At 40.0% G+C, this 22,707-nt stretch overlaps 3 protein-coding genes across 4 annotated transcripts; 1 reads left to right on the forward strand and 2 right to left on the reverse strand.

Annotated features, from left to right (window-relative positions):
- Positions 1-844: 844 nt before the first annotated feature.
- Positions 845-8,641, reverse strand: prxl2b (peroxiredoxin like 2B). The gene is made up of 7 exons (XM_030778567.1): positions 8,556-8,641; positions 7,575-7,779; positions 7,219-7,270; positions 6,929-6,992; positions 5,629-5,704; positions 4,436-4,554; positions 845-918 (listed from the first exon to the last, which is right to left on the reverse strand). The coding sequence occupies exons 1-7, from the start codon at positions 8,616-8,618 to the stop codon at positions 892-894; spliced, it is 606 nt and encodes a 201-aa protein (XP_030634427.1). The 5' UTR covers positions 8,619-8,641; the 3' UTR covers positions 845-891.
- Positions 8,642-10,309: 1,668 nt separating this feature from the next.
- Positions 10,310-15,249, forward strand: slc45a1 (solute carrier family 45 member 1). The gene is made up of 8 exons (XM_030778584.1): positions 10,310-10,727; positions 10,948-11,040; positions 11,386-11,610; positions 12,586-13,481; positions 13,647-13,800; positions 13,919-14,095; positions 14,300-14,505; positions 14,977-15,249. The coding sequence occupies exons 1-8, from the start codon at positions 10,310-10,312 to the stop codon at positions 15,247-15,249; spliced, it is 2,442 nt and encodes an 813-aa protein (XP_030634444.1).
- Positions 15,250-17,820: 2,571 nt separating this feature from the next.
- On the reverse strand, positions 17,821-20,948 carry si:ch211-222l21.1 (prothymosin alpha). Of its 2 annotated transcripts, none has more exons than XM_030777673.1 (5): positions 20,809-20,948; positions 19,491-19,583; positions 18,994-19,048; positions 18,833-18,909; positions 17,821-18,746 (listed from the first exon to the last, which is right to left on the reverse strand). In XM_030777673.1, exons 1-5 carry the CDS (start codon positions 20,857-20,859, stop codon positions 18,678-18,680), a joined length of 345 nt encoding a protein of 114 aa, XP_030633533.1. In that variant the 5' UTR covers positions 20,860-20,948; the 3' UTR covers positions 17,821-18,677. The 2 variants fall into 2 exon arrangements, with proteins under 2 accessions (XP_030633533.1, XP_030633532.1); XM_030777672.1 differs by having other exon boundaries at positions 17,824-18,746; positions 18,833-18,912.
- Between the last annotated feature and the right edge of the window lie 1,759 nt (positions 20,949-22,707).

Below are 22,707 nucleotides of genomic sequence, written 5' to 3' on the forward strand. Positions count from 1 at the left end.
TGAAACCTAATTTTAAGTAGCATCTCAGACCTCAGGAAAAGTACCCTAATTTACTTAATGAATGTTTATTTTACCCCACACTACTAAATGTGACCATGTTATGAAATTCTGAAGACCTGAAAATGTAGCAGCACAGGGAGCATGGATTATTTGTGGCATTTCATGTAATTTCATTACAGTCACAAGGTTGAATAAGTTGAAAAGAAAAATCACATCACTGGACAAACAATCAGTTATTTTACGGATAATTATTAAAAGGACAAAACACTTTTAATCTTAAATAATGTCTTTTTTTCTAGAAACATCCATCAAAATATTAGATTACAGTGCAAATTCTCTTTGGCTTTCAGTTTTACTCAAATGTAAGTAGAAGCTTCACCATTCATATGAATTATTAGATACCCCTGAGAATTTTAAAATGGGAATTAATATTGAAACCCAACTCTCCATAATATGAGTATGTGCAGGAAGATGACGCAAAATACTCAGTTTTGGCTGTAGTGTAGCAAGGCGTTTGCTTTCAAGCTTCTACTTTTTGGTCCATTTATTAAGCTGAACTTAAGTTTTTTTTTCAAAGAAAGTATTAAGATGGATGATTTAAGAGCATGATTCTTATTCAGATAATCTTCATTTCAATAAAACAATTATTTTTAAGAATATTAATGGCAAAAGATGCTACTGACAAGGAGTGTTTCAATAACCAGTAAAAGAAAAACAATATACAGTATCACATTTTTTCCAGAAATTTCTTAAAATGAGAAAATAAACACAAATAGTGCTATTTTTAAGGCAAATACCAAAATATTGACAAGAAACAAACAGACTATCTACGGTGGAGGAGGATGTGATTTTTTTCATCTGTCCTGAAGTCCCCGGCATGGCACCAGTCCTTTATCTTGTACACACATCGTCGTTGCACTGAAAGAAATAGCAAATGCATTTTAAACAGGATCTCAAACAACGTCTTCACCTGTGGAGAATGCTTTCATTGGACACAGCTTCATGTCTGAGACAAGAGAATGGTAACACCAATGATGTGGAAAGTAAAATAAAAAAAAAAAGTAATAAAAAAAAAACAGTATACAATCAATTATCACTTCTTTACTCATCAGAAAACATGTCTTATTGTTTAGAAGTGAGTCCTTCAGACAAACACAATACCAGATTTCTGTGAAGAGGAGGATTGTATTCACAAAAACAATGGGTCATTATGGGTGGGGAGATGATGTGGGGGGGCTTTTTACAGTGGAGCTCATAATTGCTCACATTCATCAGCATGTGAGGCTAACTGCCGCACATCCCCTCCATTCTAAATCCAGCCAACAGGAAACGGCAAAGGTAACATGGAGATGGCAGATGAAGAAAAAACAGCAGGAGGTATTCTTTTACGAGTAAATAAGAACGAAGACACGTCCTGTTATTCAGTCACCGCCTGGTCCTCTACTGTAAGCACTATTTGTTTAACCTGCTGAAATGTGCGTATTGTTATTCTGTTTTTAGAACTGCCCTGTGAATGAAACACTCATGTTAATGTGGACTCTCATCAGTGCTGACATCTCCACTAAAAATTCAGGAACTGTGTTTCTACTGGAACCCAAACTACATTCCTATTTTGACGCCTATTACTAGGCTGAAAAGGTAAAATGAGTTTGGGAAAGACATTTCAGGGATCATTCTGGGTGAGGATCATTATAGACATAGTGTATGCAGCTTATGTTAACCAGCTAAATAGATGCTAATTGTAAGCTGCCGTGCAACGCAAATGCTATTTCTGAAAGGGATAAAATGTTCTTCATTCCTGGTAAGGAAGAAAATTAAACCCCTTTTTAGATTACATAAAAATGCATGACAACAAGACCAACCAAGAGCAGTGAAGTGTTGGCTTGCTATTTTGCTTGTCAGAGTGAACACCACTCAGCAAAGGCAACAAATGTGACCATTGTCAGCACCACAGAACTGATGACAGATCCCGTAATAGAGAAAATGTAATTAAGCTAAACGTAAATTTCTATTGAGAGCTGTTGAGACCTTGCTTAAAACCACCTGTGCGCACTGCTGGCCCAATGAAGAGATCACATCACGGTGCTGTGTGTACCAAAAACTGTCCACTGAGCATGGCCCTTCCTGAGGGACAGGGTGGGGTAGCTCTCCACCACCCACGGGCCCCAGTCAAGGCTGCACTGCCGGAGCAGGGTCAGAACGCAGCCGTGGGTCCAGATCCAGGCAGAGATATGAGACTTTGAATGACACCTTATTTACAGAAGGATAAAGAGCAGCCCCATCAATGAGGAATATGGTATCCTGTTAGTAGACCTGCATCCTACTCTACCGCACTGGGTAATGTATGATGTCTAGACTTCAATCCCGCTGACTGTCCGAAAAAAGAAAAACCTCAGGAAACGTGAGCTCAGGCTGTCCACAAAATAATTCATCTTAGCCTAGAACATCACAGAGCAGAACACATTTCATTCACGAGCAGACACACGGTCTTCATGGGAACTCAGTGTCTGAAATCAGAGGAAGGCCCATTTGCATTGTTTGCGAGATGTCACAGACGACCATACATGATCAAAGGACTGGTCTAAGTCCAACAAGCCTCTTGACTTTTAATGCCCTGTAAAAAAAAAACCCTTTAGGTATCTAGAAAGTAAAGCATGTCACTCCTCTTATTTTATCGAGCAACTGACTGAATGAAAACAGCACTGTATCGCTATGAAAAAGTATGGGGCCAAGAGTAAGACCGCCCGCGCCTCTGGCTCCCTTACTTTTCATTTTTCTTCACTGAAGTTTTGACATGATTCCAGGTTGTTTGTGATGAAACGAAACACTGAAAAAAAAGAACTCGCGATTATGTAGTGACTATGCGGTGAACCGAAAACAGAGCCTTCTGGAGAACAACTCCTTTTTCGAGATAAACTTGTATTTACTACTGAAGAAATATCGGCACGACACAACATGGGTTATGAGAGTGAACTGATTTCACATAAGATAATGAATTTCTCCCTCTTCCATTCATTCTTCACTCAAACTGTTGTTTTAAAGGGAAGGGATAAAAACTAGCGTGACTGTTCTCCAAGAAGCAATCCTTTCACCTCAGACAGAATGTGAGTTGTTTCCCATTAGCTCTTGTACAAATACCCTACGGTGTCTGTTTCCTCGGCTGGCCAGAGACACAAGCTGGGAAGGCTGACAAACAGGTAACCTTAGCCGTACTTGGTCTACCCAACCAGGTTCTCTGAAGGACTTCAACATCCCCCGGGAAGTCGATTTCATTCCTAAGTATTAGATTCTATCACAAGGTACCTATCTGACAACTCTTCGTATAACACTAAAAACATTCTCCCTTTCAAATTACTTTTTCTTTTTCAAGCCTAATTAAATGACCTAATGTAATGGCTTTCAACAGTCAAGCATATCCACCTGTTCTTTCTCTGACACACAGCGTATTCGCTGAGGCAAAGAGAGATGTGTAATATCTAAACAGATTGTGTTAGAAGCAGAGTCCACAGCACATTTCCCCAAAACTGCTATTGTCTATTTCCCTCCTTTGACAAATACAGGTCTGTGCTTCACACTGGTTATAGAATGACTGTAAAATATCCGCTCAGTGTGTGTGTTACCAGTAAAAGTACTTCTTCCTCTTCTTTCTGCATCTTCTTTCTTCTCTTTTCAGCACTATTAATCTCAGCTGGGATAAATAAGGTAGTGTTCCAGTGTGGGTAAAAATTGTATTACGACATGGAAAGCTTCTCACTGGTCTGGGTTTCCTTTTGGACATGTTCTGACATGTTTGTTTACTAATAGGGATCGGCAGAACGAAAACCTACCCTCATAAAAAAAAAACCAAAAAAAAAAAACCAACCTTTATCAGAGTTAAAACTCAAGCGAAAGGCACATTCTAAAGCAGACAATGTCCACACAGTCTGTCATAACAATACAATGTTTATACTGGTGTGATGCTTCACTGAGTGATGGGTTGATTCCAATAAAATCTTTCCAATTAATTTTTTCCGTACAAGCTAAACAGTTACTTGATACTGCCAAATAGTTTAGCTTCTGCCCTACAGGTGAGTATGACTCAATGATTTTAGATTTTCCTGGATAGTCACAGTTTATTTTACTGCTCATAAACACCCAAATGTTCACCACCTAGCTTTATGTTGGTGACATCATTAGTAGTATCTTTGATGAACATTACTCTTTATTTATTTTCAGTATGTACATACTACACATTGCTCCTTCTTTTATGGAGCTAAACAATAACCGTTCAAAATAAATTGCACTATTTCCACCAGCTATACTTAAAGTGTCATTTAATCATAACCCTTTGGTAACTCAACTTGTCAATCTCTGATGAGAAACAGACAAGAATAACACTCTTGTATAATACTGCCAACCTCTGCACCCTATCATTGATTTCTATATGGTGTCTCACCTGTGGTCTCTCTCCTGCTTCTACACTGGCAGAGATGCCCAGAGCCTTAGTGATGTCCTCTAGTGGCACATAGTCCCCTGGCGTCTCCTGTTTAAAGTACAACAGGACCTTCTCACCACCTGAGATGAGGGTGAACAGGGAAAAATGTTGCAGATTGTGAAATCAAAATGGATCTTCGATCTCCTTTAGTGAACGTGCATCAAGTCTTTCCAATCAAAAGTGAGCATCGTCTTTTATGTAAGTTCTACATATTCACTCAAACCATGAGTAAGCAGGGAGAGGAGCAACAACAAATTATTGATGAGTGACCTTTAAGCATTAGTATCTACTGTGGAGATCCCCGCTCCTGCCATTTAGGATAGAAAACCAAATGTTCCGCTCGGGATGGGAAAAGTGCAGCATCATTAATCCAAAGAAGCTAACGGGCAGAAATAATGAAAAAAACAGACGGGGCAGAACAAGCTTAACGTATATACGGGACTAAAATATATTCATGGCCATTTCAGTGCAGGGGAGCAGAAGCAATTTTGCTCAGTGTGTGCGAAACAACGTTGACTTCATTCAGGCAACTTAAGAGGACAGAACTTCATTCACTGTAAATCATTCATCATCCTGTAAGGATATCTTTACGATTAAGAGAAGAAATATAGTTCAATTCCACTTTTCAAATGAAAAGCGTTTAACCTAAATTCAACCTACTTCTACCAGTGAGCAAAGCGGTAAAATAGCGACTTATTCATTTGGGCAATAAAGGGAAAAGGCACGTTCAACCAAAATAGAATTTCTTTTCCTTTCGCATCACTGTTAGCAAAGTAAGTTCATTCAACACAAAACGGTTTTCCAGAGAATTCTGACAGGACCTCACAAGCTGGTTTTGCTAAGACTGCTAAATTCTCCTGTAATGCTATACTGCCCTCTGTTGACGGTCCATATACATTGTCAGCACACGCACCACTTACAGTTCAAATTTTTCAAACCGATGTTACAATCCTGCATAACTAATTAAAAGTGAAAAAAAAATGCTTTCATGATACTAGAACTCTTTACAGAAGTTATAAATGAAAAAAAAAATTAAAGTTTTAAAAAATGTGAGTGTGAGCAAAAAATAACTTTAAATTCCTTTTCAAAAGTATATCCCTTTATTAGTTGCACTGTGTGGATATGATGTTTCATGGTGTTTCATGTGTCCTCACCTTTGGCAACAATGAGCATGCCTCCACTCTGTAAAAGGTCTCCAGAAAAGTTCCCTTGAATCCCTTGAGCACTTGCCTGTAGCGAACGAGGGAGAGATAGAGAGTGAGAGAGAGAGAGACTCAAATATCACTATGAGGATATGAAAACGCTTCCATTATTATTCTCATTTTAGTGACAGTCACAGTGACTTTGCAAAAAAAGAAAGCTTCCATCAAAGTCACTGCATAAATGGAAATGGCTGCAGTTATTTACCACAAGTCTTGATCTATTGCACAAATTACGTATTTTCTCATGGTTCATTTCTTATGACATCACAGAATAGTTGACATTACTCCTTTCTGATTACAACATTTTAATTTTTTATGAACACTGAGGTGTATTAAAGTATCAAGGTCAGCTTGGAGAAGGATGTGCTTAAAAGGAGCGATTATTGGTATCAGTTAAAAGAAAAGGGTAGAAAATACGACACATTTCCATTTCTGAAAACTATAATATACATAACATGCTAATAAATGAATCTGGAATAGGCTATGACCTTGCTTTTAGTGACTGTATTTCAGACAATACAGCAAACTAATGACTTATGTGATGGAAGCTGTTATGCTTTTCAAAAAGCATAAAAGTAAAAACATCTTATAAAGTGTCTTCCTGGTATAAAGTCGTCTACTTTTGTGGTCTGGTTTTCCCACTTCTCACTTCCGCATTATCCTGATTGTTTCAGCAAATTTTCTAAGTCTGCTCATCTTTCTTGGACCCTGCTGGACATAATGTGAAGATCTCACTAGGTACAAGAAGTTCATGTCAACTTCATGTAACCCTTACAAGACAGACAGCAGTTGGCCAGTTTCTAATACTGATTTGAGACATGTCTGTTAATTTAATGGACAAGACGAGCTTCTATGACTGCTTTCTTTGTCCGCAATGCTAATGACAGGCACTTGTGTCCTAGGACTATAATGGTTAGGAATCTGTTTCCCACTGCTCTTACATGAACAATTCTCGTTCAGACCTTTATAACTGCAATTAAATGTGAGCCTTTGGAGTAGATGTAAAACATTAGACAAGAGGTAAAATTATCCTGATCAGGGGCCAATTTGGGGATCTCACCTTAAATGACTTATTTGACAGCCTTATTTGAAACCTTATTTGACAGCCCTTTATGTTAACAGGGACAGATTGAAACTGGTGCAATTTCACAGTAATTTCCCTAGCTGAGGGTGTGAAGGACCACAAACTGAGGCTAAACTCAATACTCTGAAGGCTGTTATACCTAAATACTGAGATGCATTATGCATTTACCTTAGAGGCAATATCTCGCACTTTCTTTCCCAAAGCAGCAGGCATCACATTCAGAGCATTGTACCTATGTGGGAAAATTATTTCTTCATTTTAATTATATCTTAAGATTATTTCATACATTTCATATGATAACCCAAACACAGTGATAAGCAATAACAAGTCAGTTACAGATGGTATCTGAGAGCTGACAGTATGAGGCATTATACTGTGTTCATTAGCAGAGAATTCATTAAAAGCTTTCTGAAATGCCAGAACATACATAACATGATATAATATAACAGCTTACACACCTTTTGAAGCCTAAATCCTTGTAGCATTTCTTCTTCTCATCAATATAAATATCTGCAACAAAAGGCATGTTACTAAACACTCATACAAAACAAGACAAAAATGTTGAGTGATTACTATGTATGAGAGGGGTGGGCCAAAATTGTGTAAGCATGACAAACAGTCACATAACACAAATGACTAATAGCACATCACACAATTCGAGGAACACAGGATTTCCAGTATTGCAATAAATAATTCATATCTGAACAGAATTCGAGAGTCAGTGTACTGATTCAACTAATCTTATTTCCCATGGACAACTCTGAAAACACAAGTTCTTTTTGTAATAGTAGTCTTAAAACTTTAAAGCACTGACCTCCTTTCAAGAAGCCTCCTTCCTTAAACTCTTTCAGTCCGGTCTCCTCAGGCCCGATGCCTATCAGGGCAATGTCTTTCGCTTTCAAGTCTGCCTCCAGTTTACTGACCTCAGCTGCAGTCCAGCGGCAAATTTGACATCCAAACCTTCGTAGGAAGAAGAGCACCACTGCCCGCTCACGCCACAGAGATTCAATCGTCACACTCTGAAAGACGAACAAAGAGACGTTCACAACCTTTACAACATTCCTCTTCAGCAAGTGACTAACTTATTTGTTAGCTTTTTAAAAGAGGCTTGTCTGGGAACCCAGCTGAGCCAACATGGCCATTATGGTCATTAAACACATATGATATATATCGTGCTTCAATATATATATATATATATATAGGCAAGAGCCTACATCACACCCTACATTGCATGAATAAGACAGGCAGTGCGACCAAAGACATAAACTGTTCCCGAGTTTTGAGAAACAAAGCGATTACCTATCTGAAATAAACACATGGGAACAGCTATCACTGTTTTCAGCACCCTAGGTGTCTCACTAAGATTTGTCTAATTGTCTTCGATAATAGCTCGGCTCACAGCATGTATGCTAATATGCAGTTTAGCTTAGCTAAACATGAATCCCACGTAATAGGCCAATTCAGTAGAAAACTAACGTTTAAAAACGTACACCATGCACTACATTACACGTTAGGTATAAAAAAAATCATGAAATACTACTTCCGAGTGACTGAGTTACGCATAAGACTTTCTGACGGGGGAGATCAGACTGGATGATGTTGTTTGCATGCAGGGTAAGCCTGTTTCGGCTACTGATGCAATTCCTAAATCCATTCCAATTTTTTCAATGAAATACAGTGACACGCGATAAATGAGATTATACAACCTTAACCCAAACGTAGTGAAACCTTTGCTAGCGCTTCTCAGAACTTCTAAAGCAACTTCCCAGCGTCTCAATATTTCAACATAACCTACCTCCTCATCAACGGTACTTTTCAGCACGTTGGAGCCCAGTTTAGTCAAGTTTACTTCAGACATAATTTCTCAAAGTTGACCTTCAGCAAAGCAATCTAAAACGCACATCGAATGCTTAAAATTAAACGTAAAGTCTTATATCATTACTGTCACGTTAACTACGCCTACAACTATGTAAGCATGGAATACTTCATGAATGACGTATAAAACCACCAATCACAATGCAGTATTCGTAAACGGACAGCCCAGGGGTGGGTTTAGTTACATAAATTTACACCGGTTGTCAGTTTAGATGTCAAGAAATTGTGCAAAATGAATAGAACTATGACATTTATTTATGCTGTTTGTATTTTAACATAAATTTCTGACATTGGTTTAAAATTGAGACAATCTATGTTAATATGTGACCTGCTTGAAACCTGATTTTGTCTTATAAACATCTTATATCACTGATTTTACGATGTGTAACAAAGGTGAGGCATTATGAGCTCAAAGATCAGGACTGCCCCCCTAATCAACTCAACAACATACATCTGTCCATATATGTTCAAATCGTAAGTAGTGCACTATTTTGTAACGAAAGCAGAAGTTAATATTTAATAAAATCTGACATGTAATATAAATTTCGAAATTTCTATTGTTGTAAAATGGATAAAGAAAATTTGCCGACCTCTTGAATGTACCATAACTTTTCAGAGGCCCATATTGTTCAAAACCGTAACAACATTGTTAATCGCATATAGTTCAGCACAGACAATTTGGTATAATTTCAGAGTATGGTCCTGATGCTGATGCCGCAGGTCTGAGATGCGGGAGGGGTCGTGACGTCACACCTGAGCCCGGGTGATAGGAGGAAGGGAGGGCAAAGAAGTAAGCAGGGAAAACCGGAGACGGAGGATAAAAGCTAAGAAATGACTGCACCAAAAATAGAAGAAGGACAAAAGATGAAACCTTTAAATTGAACGCTGTTTTGACAGGCCATTCAATATGCCATATCAATTTGCTTTGAGAGTGGCCTATAGTAAAAGACCAGAAACCCCGATAAGGTAATATTTTCATGTTTCCATTTGCACGCCTTGTCCTGTTAAAGAATGGATCCGTTCATGCGAATGTATGATTTTCACCTTGCAAACATAACGTCAGGTTGGTCCACAACTTGGACCCTTTGCTACTTAGGGCGATAGCTTGACATGCCAACCCACAACTGTTCGGGCAGTCCTTAAAAACATTTTGCTACCATTTTTATTTAAATATTTAACAGTAGCATGAGAATTAATTTACTGTTACGACTAGAAGATAGACATTCATGTGTATGTTTTTCAGATACCATTTTAGCCTTTAAAAATAGAAGAAACACATTTGAGAGGTAAATTTAAGACAAGGTACAAGAGGCTGGTGCAGTCTCTTTTGCTAATCTCAGCTAGAGAGAACACGTGTGCAATGCGCATCCCTCTGTGATCCTGCGCATTGGTTGCAATTTTTTCCTGTTCACGAGCTGAAGTCACGCTACTTACAGTCATTTAGCAATGGCGGTTCTTGTTAGTCCACCCCTCCTGATATGTCATTTTTTGAGTAAGTTGATTTTATTTTCACGTAGGAAAGCACGTTTTATAAGATGTATTTTCTAGTTGATTCTCAGTATTAAGGTGTGTTGGTTGTAAATGCATACAATTAATGACGTTAATAAGATAAAACTTTAAAACACTTAATATTTGATACTGTCAGTGTGTGCAGAAACTAGTTGGAAGAGTGTGATGTCATCTCCTGGAATGGGCACACCTAGTGATCCCCTATTGGCCAGCCCAGCAGGAAGGTTTGGTGGCCAAGATAGCACATGGAGAGCCTCCTTGCCCAAAACCTCCAGTTTCCCATCATCCACAACACGCCACCTCAGTCATCGAGCTAACAACTTTCAGAGGCATCCAAAGCGTCGGAAACTGATTCGACCATCACCTCCTCCACCCCCGAACACACCCTGTCCCCTGGAGCAGTTGGACCTTAGTGAACTGCCCCCTCGTCGTACCTTCCAGGAGCTCCTTTTCAATGGATGCATCTTGTTTGGCATTGAGTTCAGCTATGCCATGGAAACAGCTTACGTCACCCCTGTACTCCTTCAAATGGGTCTCCCTGATCAGTTCTACAGTCTAGTGTGGTTTATTAGTCCAATACTAGGTGAAGCACTGTGACCTTCCCCTTCTCTGATATAGTGTGCAACAAAGTGTGTACTAGAGAAAACAGAACTTGCCATGTTTTTATAAACAGAGAGCGCACACTTACCATTTGATATACCTGCATCTAAACTTCAGTTCTCATCACTCTCAAAACCCTTTACCCTTGTTTCATTTATTCCTCTGATTCCTGTATTTTCCCTGCTTTTTTACATGATCCTCAGGATTTCTACTGCAACCAATCCTCGGGGCTTGGAGTGATCGGTGTACATCACGCTTTGGCCGACGGAGACCTTTTATCCTGGCTTTGGCAATAGGTAGACATGGCATGATCAGTTTAAACTGCCATTAAGCAAAATCATTGATTTTCTCTTTTCCTCACTGTCCTTTTGCCTACATATACCTTGTCTGACCACAGAACAATAGAATATGTGTAAATGTGCATATACTATATACACACAATAAGATTAAGTGGGATGGTATATATATATTTATATATGCAACAACTGTGCTATATTTAGTACTACACTGCATGAAATGTACCATTTATGAAATCTCTTAGCATGTGTTTGTTGTTCTGTCCACCGCTTTTACTGTTTATGCTTACAGACCTTTACAACCGTACACCTGTAGTTGATGAGCATAATCTGCTTTCCTTTTAGGGGCTCTGCTGGGTTTGACATTGGTACTAAATGGACGGGACATTGGGGCAGCACTGGCAGATACTGCTGTCAATCACATGTGGGGCATTGTGCTAACAGTATGTGGGGTGGTTTTGATGGACTTCAGTGCGGATTCAGCAGACAACCCCAGTCATGCTTACATGATGGATGTGTGCAGTCCAGAGGACCAGGATCGAGGGCTCAACATTCATGCACTACTTGCAGGTAATAGAGGACAGATACTGTATATTAGCACTTCTGACAACTAAAGGCCAATTTATACTTCTGTGTCGAATGGTATGTACTACCATTGAATGACCATTGAACTGATTGAGGCAGAAGGAGGGTGATGCTACCAAGCGGATCAATCACAGTTGTCACGGTCTGCTTCGACGTGTGTTGCCGTGACGCGTAGTTACATTTCTGGGGAGGTGCGCGTTAGGCTACGCCGTAAGGTACGCAGCTACGCAGAGCCTACACCGTATCTACACCTCCCTGGAAATGTAACTACGCGTCACGGCAACGCACGTTGAAGCAGACCGCGACAACTGTGATTGGTCCGCTTGGTAGCATCACCCTCCTTCTGCCTCAGTCGATTCAATGGTCATACACACCATCACCTCCGATGTCTTCTCTCTTTTCTGTGTTGTAGTAATTTCAGTAAAAGTAACTGTTGTTCAACATTTATTGGCTCCAACTCCAACATGATCTGCTCAGTTTCAGTCACCATTGAAAATTTTCAGCAAAATGGTGAACTGAGTGATCGTTATTTTGAGAGCTCTGTTTGTTTGTCCCCCAAAGTTTAGAAACTCGTCCTTCTTCTGAACGCAAAACTTGTTTTACAGATATCGCTGTGCAAGGACTGAATTCCGACTTTTTATTGAACATTATTCTTGCCATTGTTTGTAATGCACGAAGAAAATCGACACAGTGGCATAGAAATTCCACAGCAAACTAGCGTTTTGGCAGTGTAATATCAGAGCGACGCAGACACACTACGCAGAAGTATAAATGCTCACAACGGCGTAGGCTACTCGCATAGGCTACAGCGTAGGCTCCGCGTAGAGCCTACGCAGAAGTATAAATCAGCCTTAAGATTCAAGCAGTGGTTTTCATTGTGTCTCTTCTCAGTGTTATTCTTGGACTGATCTTCGTGGTTATTGTATTGATTTGTGTGTCTTCCTCCACAACACTACACAGGTCTGGGTGGTGGTTTTGGGTACATTGTGGGTGGCATAAACTGGGACCATACAGAGTTCGGGAAATCATTGGGAGGTCAGTTACGGGTCATATACCTGTTTACCAGCCTTACGCTTGTGGCTGCTACAGCAATGACACTCACAAGCATCCCAGAGAGACCTCTGCCGCAGAGCCAGTCTCAGGTGAGGAACCACAGAAACCTAAAGAGCCCCAGTCTCCCTCTCCCTCCCTCCCCACCAGCCCCAGCTGGAGCCGGTAGGGACCAGGACGCTGAAGAGGACGAGGGTCTGTACAGCTACCAGTTCTCTGACCCACACCGCCGTTATCCAGACCCTCTGGGCCACTCTTGTAGTGCCAACGCACGGCTCTGTGCAGGCCTGAACAGTCCCATCTCCCCCCTCAGCCCCCTCACACCGAAATATGGCAGCTTTATCAGCCGAGACAACTCACTCACGGGCATCAATGAGTTTGCCTCATCCCTTGGCACGTCGTACATAGACAGCGTGCTTATTGACTGCTACACGGGACAGCAGACCCCACAGCCTATGGAGCCAGAGCCTGTGGTTCCGCCTCTGCCACCTGGGGACACTCCGCCTCCCCAAGGGGAGCAGCAAAACGAAGCTCCTCAGCCGAGCAAGACCTCGCAACCAAATGGAGGGCTGCAACAAACTGAGGAGTCACAAGTGTGTGGTTTGCTGCAACCCAGTGAAGGGTCTGATTCAAAGGAAGATTGTCAGGCGGGTGAAGTTGCCCAGGCTGGTCCAGGGTCACAGCAGGGTAGCATGTCAGGAATCCTGAAGCGCCCTCAGAGTCTGGCCCTAATGGATGACCCACTGCTCCCTCCAAATACAGGCCTGGACAATGGCCGGCGACGGACCGTAACCTTTAGCCAGCAGGTGGGTCTCATACATAGTAAAGTTCACTATCAGAAACAAAAACTGACATTTGGTAGAAGGGTAATGTAATTTACATAGCAAAGAGATAAGATCATTTTCACGTTAATAGGCTGTCTTTATTGTAATAGCCTTGCACTGAAAGTAACTTTAATTTTGCTTCCCAAGGTGGCAAATATACTTCTGAATGGGATGCGTTATGATAGTGATCTCAGTGTCAGTACTGAGCCAGTAGAAACTCAAATGTCCATGAAGCTTCTATGTGTCGCCATCTACAGGATGCCTCCATCATTGCGCAGCCTTTGCACCAATCATTTTTTGGGTAAGTAAACTAATGAAAATGCGAGCATGTTTCCTGTTGTTCAGAGATAGAGGAAGTAAATGTCTACCTGAAAAAAACTGGTGTACATTACAGTTGTCTATGAAATTTTGTCCTGCAGGTTGGTTGTCATTTGAGGGGATGTTGCTCTTCTATACTGATTTTATGGGGGAGGTGGTGTTTGGAGGAGACCCCAAAGCCCCCCATGACTCTGATGCCTATAAACGGTACAATGCTGGGGTCAGCATGGGCTGCTGGGGCATGTGCATCTATGCATTTAGTGCTGCCTTTTACTCAGGTCAGTCACAGTCTGTATACATTTAAACTTACAATCACACACACACACACACACACTCAGACACACACACTCACACTCAGACACACACAGACATACACACTCACACTTACACAAACACCTCTGCAATACTTCTTTTTGGGTCTTATTTTGTATACTTTTTGCCTTTTTTTTTTTTTTAACTTTTTTTTCCTCCCTTTGGTCTAGCTATTCTGGAGAAGCTGGAGGAGCGCTTCTCTTTACGCTCACTATACTTCTTTGCATATCTGGCATTTGGCTTGGGCACTGGTCTGGCCACTCTCTCTACAAACCTTTATGTGGTGCTGTCTCTGTGCATCACGTACGGGGTCCTCTTCTCCTCTCTCTGCACGTTGCCTTATTCTCTACTCTGTGAATACTACCAGAGCCCACAGGTAAGAGAAAGCCCCATCAGAGCAGAGGCCATGTGGACTGTTTACTGAGACTTTATACTAAAACAGTGCAGCTTCTGGCATGTATGTACCATTAGTTTAGGAATAGGAATAGGAATAGGAATAGAATACAAATGGGCATTGTTCCTGTTCCTGTTACTGGCAACAAAAATATCTGGTGCTAACACAAATCTGTTTGAAATATTGTGTCCTTTGCTTTGTTTTTTTTTTTTTGTTGAGTCATGGATTGACATGTTCTGCTTGGTTTACTTCTTGTGGATATAACAGACATATTGTGACTCAGTAGTCTATGAAAAAGTAATATCACTAACATAAATCTGTCGAAATCTTGCATAAATCTGTGTATGTTTAAATTGTGTTTGTATGTGTACCTTTGTTGTATGCTGGTCTGTTTTACATACATAATTGATAATACTCATATGTTTCCTCCTCTACTTATGTGCTCTATTATAGTTCTGTGGCTCAGCGGAGGATGGTACTAGAAGGGGGATGGGAGTGGACATCTCCCTGCTCAGCTGCCAGTACTTTCTGGCACAGATCCTGGTCTCCGTGGCGATGGGCCCTCTGACCTCTCTGGTGGGTGGGGCCCAGGGGGTGATGTACTTTGCAAGTCTGATGTCGTTCGTGGGCTGCCTTTACTCTTCACTATGTGTGGTGTACCACCTGCCACCTCCTGAGGGTGAGCTCCCCCAGAGCGAGGCCCAGCCACTACTGGTGCACATTTAAAGCGCTCTCCAAGCCACACTCACACACACACACAAAAACACACATATGCACACAAGCCTTTTTCATTTTGCTCCCATGCTCACATCTAAGTCCTTAGCCAGTGCTACCACAAACAGACCACAGAGGGATTACATGCCTCTCACACTTTTAACCAACTTCACAGTCTTATACCATAACAGTTAAAAATACACACTTTATACCAGTCAATATGCTGACTCTCCTCACCCAAGACCTCATTGCCGTGTGTCACTTGGCACACTTGAGTTCACCCAGACCTCATGCTGTGTTAGCGATATGTGAGAGTGTGGATAAAGGTCATATTTTTACGTTTGTATGTCTTTCATTGATCAGTTAAGTCTGATGTCTTATTTGCTGTAATGTCTATGTAAGTATGTTGCCAGTGAGTGTGTGTTTGTGTGTGTGTATGTGGTGTGTATGTTAGAGAGAGAGAGAGAGAGAGAGTGTCTGTGTTATATGTGACGGCGTTGGAATGATTCTAAATTGTAAGCTTGTCTAAATGACACAGGCAATGTCTTTACTGTAGGTTTGCCAAGTATTACTTGACATATCAGACTTCATAGCTCTACATCGTGTGAGGGCTTGTTGGATTGATTAGGGTATTAGCCATTAATTGCTAAGAAATACACTCTCACATATCAAAATCAAATACAAGCTTTCTTTCTGTGAACACGTCAATGAGTAGTGTGGAGTTTTTGTTTTAGGTGTTTTTGCATGTGGTACTTGCCTTTTTTGAGGCCTCTGTTTTAAACCGTATAAAAGAAAACAGAGAATGTGTTACCTCCCCTTTCTCTGACTGAGGTCTATTATCACATTAAGTTTAAGTGACAGTTTGAATTTGAGTGTGTCACTGAAAACATGTGTCCATAAACACACTCAAATACACCCACACACAAACACAAACACACACACACATAGATATATATACACACATGCACACTTACTGAAACACAAGTAGTGTATGCACTATATGTACAGTTGACACTCCAGCATGTTTACCACACTGGAACATGGCTCACAGCATTGCGCTGGTGGACGCTCACATGAAAAAAAAAAAAAAAAATCATAAATAGTGGATTTATGATGGGTTGGCTTTTGCTCTGTCTTGATGCTTTTTGTACTGAGTGGGATTTAATGAACTGGATGATTATATCTGTAGAGGTACTTCATTGGGTCACCTCAAATCATCCTCAGAACATGACACTCATTCATTGACGCTGTTACAAACATAACTCCATGGAGCCCCCTACTGAGCCATGTCCTGGAGCGCACGTTCGTTCGCTCATGCCTGCTCCCCCTGACTCTGGCTTGATTGTTGTAGTGACGACAGTCATTCTTGTCATTATCAGGCAGAAATGAAGTTGAGACTGGGGTGTGACTCAACGTGCAATATGGAACACCGCCCAAAACGGAAGAACCGCAAAACATTTGTTTGGTGACAAGAAAGGTATCAGGAAGACGCATTATAAACAGTAATAAACATGAACCCAAAGTGCTTACTCATAAGAGCGCTTGCAGGCGTTGTGGTACTTTACAAGTCTGTCTTATTTTTTCCACCTCATTCTTTTGTTATCACCACTAGGGGGTGCATTTTCTGTGGTGTTCACCACTTCACCACAAAATATCAAATTGTACCGCACCAATGTTAATTAGGTCGCCAACCAAAATAGATCAGTTAATAAATTATATATCCGGTCAATTTGTTTACCAATATAAAAACACACTGATGTATATCAACACTTGCTTTGGCCAGTCCAGACTAGCTTGAGAAGTGCGGTATTTAAACCATTCTGTAATTTTATATGTAACTCAGAGGTCTCTCAATGAGCTTAAAAGCAGCATATGTTAACACTGACCATAGCATCTGGATTAGTCTTTAATATCATTCTTCTAGCATACTATTGACATGAAACAAATTACCTCTGAACATATTTTATTAATTATTCTGATCTTTGTTAGTGTTGTGGGGATCAGAATAATTTGGCTTATAGCTCAGGGTTAAATTTCACTTTTCTTTTGAGACTTTTCCAACTTAATGACTTAGTTGCATTATTAGCAATTTGACAAGGTTGTGTTAGTAGTTACAGTGTAGAGATAAGTACTACCAGAGAAAGGGAAGCCAAATAATAGCTTTTTGTTAAAAACTTCTCAGTCACACCATTATGTGGGGCTGCCACCACTGAAGTGGATGCATGACTTCCACATGTATTCCAGTAAAGTCAGTAAGAAGCAAATATGGAAAAAAATGTTTCATTGCTAAATCTTTGCTTTGATAGTTTATTGCCATCAAGAACTTTATTTGATATCTGAAAACAGTTGATCAATATTGTGTTATTGCTGGACACAATAAAGGTCTACATACAGACCACTTGGGTAGTCTTAGCTGTTCCAGATACTTACATGTATATTATTAAGATGGACTCAGATTGGAACATTCTAGAATATGTCACAATGCTACTCTGATTTCTTTACCAAGCAGCTTGTAAAAATGTAAAAAAAACTAGATCAGTTGGTCAAATAAATACAATGAAAAGCCTTTTAGTCTATGGTGATGAGTCAACACACATGAACACTGTACACCAAAACAAAAAGACAAGTCTGATTTATTCATAACCCAGAACCAGAATATACAAAGCAGTGGTAATAACAAACCAAATAACAATCATAAAAATAATTGCTTGAGAAGGTGCTGTGAGAACACCGATGCAATATTGTTGTAATACTCGCTGTTTACATATTAAGTTATTGGCATTCCCATTGAAACAAATTGAAAATCCAAAGCAAAAACTGCACATATGTAATAAAAGGTACAGTCTTCATGAAATTCATATGAAACAAATGACCATAACATTAAGGTTTAAGAGGGGTTAATTAACATGACAGACGCTAGCCAAGAAGTGGGGGGTGGGCAACCTTTTTTTCAATTAGGTGCAGTAAAGAGACTCCTTTCATATAGGCCATCTGTTGTGTTAACAGATCAGCCAAGGGCTTATCTACTAGCAGCACAAATAAGGATTGGATATTGTCCATTAGCCCCTACTTAAAACTTATCTTTGGTCTTAAGTGAAGATGAGAAATCAACCATGAATACAAGATCATCATGAGAATTTATGCATCTGTTTGGCTGAGTGTTAATTGGTCTAATAACTGAGTAGAATATGTGTTTTGAAAATGTACTTACAGAGTAGAGTTTTTATTATTTTTATTTATTTTTTTAATAAAAGGGCCCTAAATTTTGCTCCTGAACCAATAAATAGCATTTTACAAAAAGAGGGTAGAGGTGTTACAGGGCTCAAGTGCAATTAAATGTCTTGAGAGCAAAAATAAACCTGAAAAATATACATAAAAGCACAAACTCTCCTAGGTCACATTGACCATGTAGGTGGTGCTACTGAAGAGTGTTGATGGTTTTAGGCCTTCACTTCTGCTTCTGTGGAGTCGCCATTCTCTGTCTTCTGTTTCTTTGTGTCAGCTGACTCCTGAAAAAGATAGACATGAAATTATATTTGGCAGAATTTCCACATACTTCCTACCCAGTGGTGAAGGATATGAATGAAAAACACACCTCTTCCTCGGCTGGGCGTTTCACTGCATGGCTATCAGCTGGCTCCTCAGCACCATTCTCTGCCTTTTCCCCATCTCCTGCTATTCCATCAGAAAAGTTTTACTAATGAGAAACCGCCAATAATGTTAATACTATAACAGAAATCAAAGATAGCATCATACCTTCCTCCTCTCCCTCATTTGCTGGAGTTTCTTCATCATGAGAAGCACCATTGGCCTATGACAGAAAAAGCAACTCAAGTTATAATGAGAATTCTCTCACTTTAAAGTGTGACCAACCACAGGATGGCTACAGAGTCATTACTGAATTTAAGCATTTCACTTTGAATCATGTCCTACAGTGGTGATCAAAAACATGTAATTACTGCATGTATTGGAAAGACTACATGAAATGTAAAAGTAGAGTAATGAAATCTCATCTGAAAAACTTTCATTTTTTGGGTAATTTTGTAAGAATAATAATCTGAAGGAAGAAATACAGGGCAATATATGACTCCAGGTTGAGAGCAAAATTTGTCTTACATCTGTCAGTTCACGAAACTAAACAAAGAACTCTACAGAGGAAGGGGGAGGGAGTCCACCCAGCACCTGCATTCTGAGCGGGCACCCAGGGACATAAACAATGGGCCCCGCTGGGAAATACCCTTCGCTCTACTCACTGCTCCGTTTCCATTGGCAGGTGCGTCTCCGCTACCGTTCTCTTTCTCAACCTCTTTTACTTCTTCAACGGCTTCTTGTTTCCCCTTCAGATCCTATAAATAAAGTTATCACAATATCTCATCAACTCGTTTGACTTAACAAATGTGACATTCGATACGTTTTCATTGGAATAAGTATGTCCTTGACGTCTGTGAAATTTAAGCTAAACGTCTTGTTTAACGTTGTCTCCGCCTACACAGTCGGCTAAGTCAACTGTGTCAACTTCAGACCACACAAATTGCGCTAACGTAGGTTGGAAGAGAATAAACGTGTTATCGCATGCACGTAACAGCACCTCTTCAACGTAGTTGTGAAGTTGGGTGAATAACTAACCGGCGCACGAATAAACGGCAAAGCGTAGCATTAGTGCGTTCGGTAGCAAACCAGCGTATCAATTAACCCCACAGTGTTCACTAATGATTAATTAACGTTAGCTGGCTAATCACAACTAAATCTGCCCGGTCTCTGCAGCCCTTTTGTGACCTTGTTGTACTGTGATTTATTTTAACTAATGATAGGATAACAACTATAATTAACGTAATAACATTTCATTTCTCCCAGCGACGTAAAGAAATCTCTCGACTTCATCCGAATATGGTAATCTGAGTACACACTACGTGAAAATGTTCACGCGCGTCCGTGGTGAGAACAAAAGAAAGTTGTCTGAGAAACACTGCTTATCTTCCGCTCTTTCGTCTGAGAGGAGAACTTCCCGCCATCAATGGACATCAAGTTTGAACTTAAACGTTTTGTAAATTTGCATTCATAATAACTTGCACAATCCTCGGACTTTGAACATTCTCTCATTTAATTCGGAACAAACGATCAATCGTGTGAGAAGTCAACCCTATTTCCTCATGTGATGAACCTTCGTAATTCACAACCTTGCTAATTAACAAATCATTCAAGTATAAAAATGACGACTAAAATAGTTTGTGCTGAAGCATGTTGTGTGTGTGTGTGTGTGTGTGTGTGTGTATATATATATATATATATATATATATATATATAAACTAGTTGGCTGGCCAACTTTGATTGAACAAAGTAATGGGGTCTAGAAATCCATCCCTCTTAACACTTCCTCGAAAAAATAATATCTAACGGTACTCTTAACAAATTACTATTGCCATTTGAATGAGTGAAAACCACTCAACACACTCTTTCAGTATGTAGAAACGAAACTGTCCGAGATCCAGTCACGCGTTGAAAGCGCTAGCTAAAAACTATGACTTCTACATTCAGTCTGTAATTTTTCATACTTTTTAAAGCTCAACTCACCTTGGTGTTAATCTCTGTGGTAGTTGTTGTGTCTACTGCAGCATCAGCCATGGTTGAAAAATGAGGGAATGCGAGGACTTATTAAAGAAAAATTGCGTGAAAAACAGTCAGGGGTAAAATGATGAAGTACTAGTCAGTGAGACGCGAAAAAGGAGAGTGGCTCAAATTCAATTCAACCTGAGAATTGAATGCAATTTTCTTGATAGCTTAAACTAGACTAACACTGGATTGGAAGGTGGAAAGAAAAGCGTACTATTCTATCGTTTTTATTGGAGTAGCAACCGTCAGTTATGTAAATTCTACCTTTGAGTCCCTCCCACATGCTCTCGCTCCTCAGGGCTTGCTGCGGCTGTCGTCTTCCTATTGGTGAGATAAAAGATCTGCCCGCGACTTTAAAATCATATTTCATTAGGGTAAATTTAATCATGGTAATCAACGTTGTGTTTGTTATTGATCAGCATATTTACCACATAATCGTTAACATTACGTTTCCGTCTCACCATTTTGAAAACGTAGTTGCAGTCTAAATGAGCAAACTAGTGTAGTGTAGGCTACATCTAAGCACCGATACAGGTTGACGTGTCCATATGCGTTTACGGTGCGTTGAAACCTGTTACTAATTGCTACGGAAAAAGTCAACTCACTGAGAAACTTAGTGTATATAGCTGTTGTTTAAGTTAGCTGAATGAGGTAAGGTGCTTTCATGTTCATTCCGAAGTAGTCCATTTAGTCGTTATAGCTGGTGTTTGACTGGATTGGGTTGTATATCCACTGAGAAGATTTACTTTTTTGTCGTTACTGTCATCTTAACTTTCTTCCTTCCTTTCTTTCTTTCTTTCTCTCGGCTGTTGTTTCATCTGGTGAATTTAGGCAGAGCTGGTACACAGAGATCCTAACAGCTTTGAGCCCGTTGTTTCATTAACATATTTTTAGTTGAGGTCATTGTGTCCAATATGTAGACACACCAGCCAGCTGGTTCATTCAGCCCCGCTTTACCGGGTTATAGCACAGCAATCCCACATAGAAGCACAAATCAAATTATTATCAGTCCATTGTTGATGCATACTCATTTTAGCTTTATTAACGATAATTTGCTTTAAAGCTAAATGTTTTATGGCACTGTTAAGGCCCAGAATAATGAGAAACCTATTTTTGGTCTGATTTCTTTGTCGCTTAAGAGCTTGACATTCAACCGTTCTTGTGAGCTTGATTTCCTGATTACATGAAACTTTGTGACAAAGCCCTGTTGGTGATTATAGGTGGTGTCACATCATAGTATTTTATGAGTCTAATTCCCCAGATGTGGGTCTCAAGACTAAGGATTCAGTTTGATAAAGGAACGTTTGTTTTGATACATGACAAATAGTCATGTTAGCCTTCTTCCAGACTGTAGTACAGTAATTACACAGAGATGAAAGGGCTGTATGTGTTTGATAATTTCTGAAAATCTGTGTAGGACGTTAGTCTCCTTATTTTTGCACTGTGTATAATTCTTCATGTGGACTAGCATCCAAAACTCCAACAGAAGATTAATGAAGTTGTATAAAAGAAGCCTGTTTTCGTTTTGACATAAACTAAGGGGAACATATACACAGAGAAGTGCTTTCATTTAGGAAATGAAGACCATGTGGAGACTGCAGAGTGCTGAGACAGACTCCTGTTTGACAGTACAGTCTGTCAGCAGCACAGATCCACGAAAGTAGCACTCAGACTGAAATAAAAAGCAGGCATCTTGTCCAAGCATTACTCAATTCTTGCAACTGGAAAATGAGAGCCATAGGAGAGGAGGGAGTCTTTGTTAAGTCATTTCCTGTTTTTTTTTTTTCTTTTCTTTTTTTTCCCCCTCCCCCTGCCTTTGGTGCACTCATAGCTCCCAACAGTAAGTCTGCTTACTTGAGT

This window comes from Chanos chanos, chromosome 6 (genome assembly GCF_902362185.1).
Source record: "Chanos chanos chromosome 6, fChaCha1.1, whole genome shotgun sequence".
Classification (NCBI taxonomy): domain Eukaryota; kingdom Metazoa; phylum Chordata; class Actinopteri; order Gonorynchiformes; family Chanidae; genus Chanos; species Chanos chanos.

What these genes read in the sequence shown, in the direction of transcription:
- si:ch211-222l21.1 (XM_030777672.1), bottom strand. Translation starts at nt 20,859, where the DNA reads ATGGCTGATGCTGCAGTAGACACAACAACTACCACAGAGATTAACACC. An exon ending in CCACAGAGATTAACACCAAG is followed by an intron (nt 19,584 to 20,808) that starts GTGAGTTGAGCT and finishes CTTTATTTATAG; the next exon opens with GATCTGAAGGGGAAACAAGA. An exon ending in AACGCCCAGCCGAGGAAGAG is followed by an intron (nt 18,747 to 18,832) that starts GTGTGTTTTTCA and finishes TATCTTTTTCAG; the next exon opens with GAGTCAGCTGACACAAAGAA.
- slc45a1 (XM_030778584.1), top strand. Translation starts at nt 10,310, where the DNA reads ATGTCATCTCCTGGAATGGGCACACCTAGTGATCCCCTATTGGCCAGC. An exon ending in GTTTATTAGTCCAATACTAG is followed by an intron (nt 10,728 to 10,947) that starts GTGAAGCACTGT and finishes CATGATCCTCAG; the next exon opens with GATTTCTACTGCAACCAATC. An exon ending in TATCCTGGCTTTGGCAATAG is followed by an intron (nt 11,041 to 11,385) that starts GTAGACATGGCA and finishes CTTTCCTTTTAG; the next exon opens with GGGCTCTGCTGGGTTTGACA.
- prxl2b (XM_030778567.1), bottom strand. Translation starts at nt 8,618, where the DNA reads ATGTCTGAAGTAAACTTGACTAAACTGGGCTCCAACGTGCTGAAAAGT. An exon ending in AGGAGGCTTCTTGAAAGGAG is followed by an intron (nt 7,271 to 7,574) that starts GTCAGTGCTTTA and finishes CTTTTGTTGCAG; the next exon opens with ATATTTATATTGATGAGAAG. An exon ending in AAGGATTTAGGCTTCAAAAG is followed by an intron (nt 6,993 to 7,218) that starts GTGTGTAAGCTG and finishes TTTCCCACATAG; the next exon opens with GTACAATGCTCTGAATGTGA.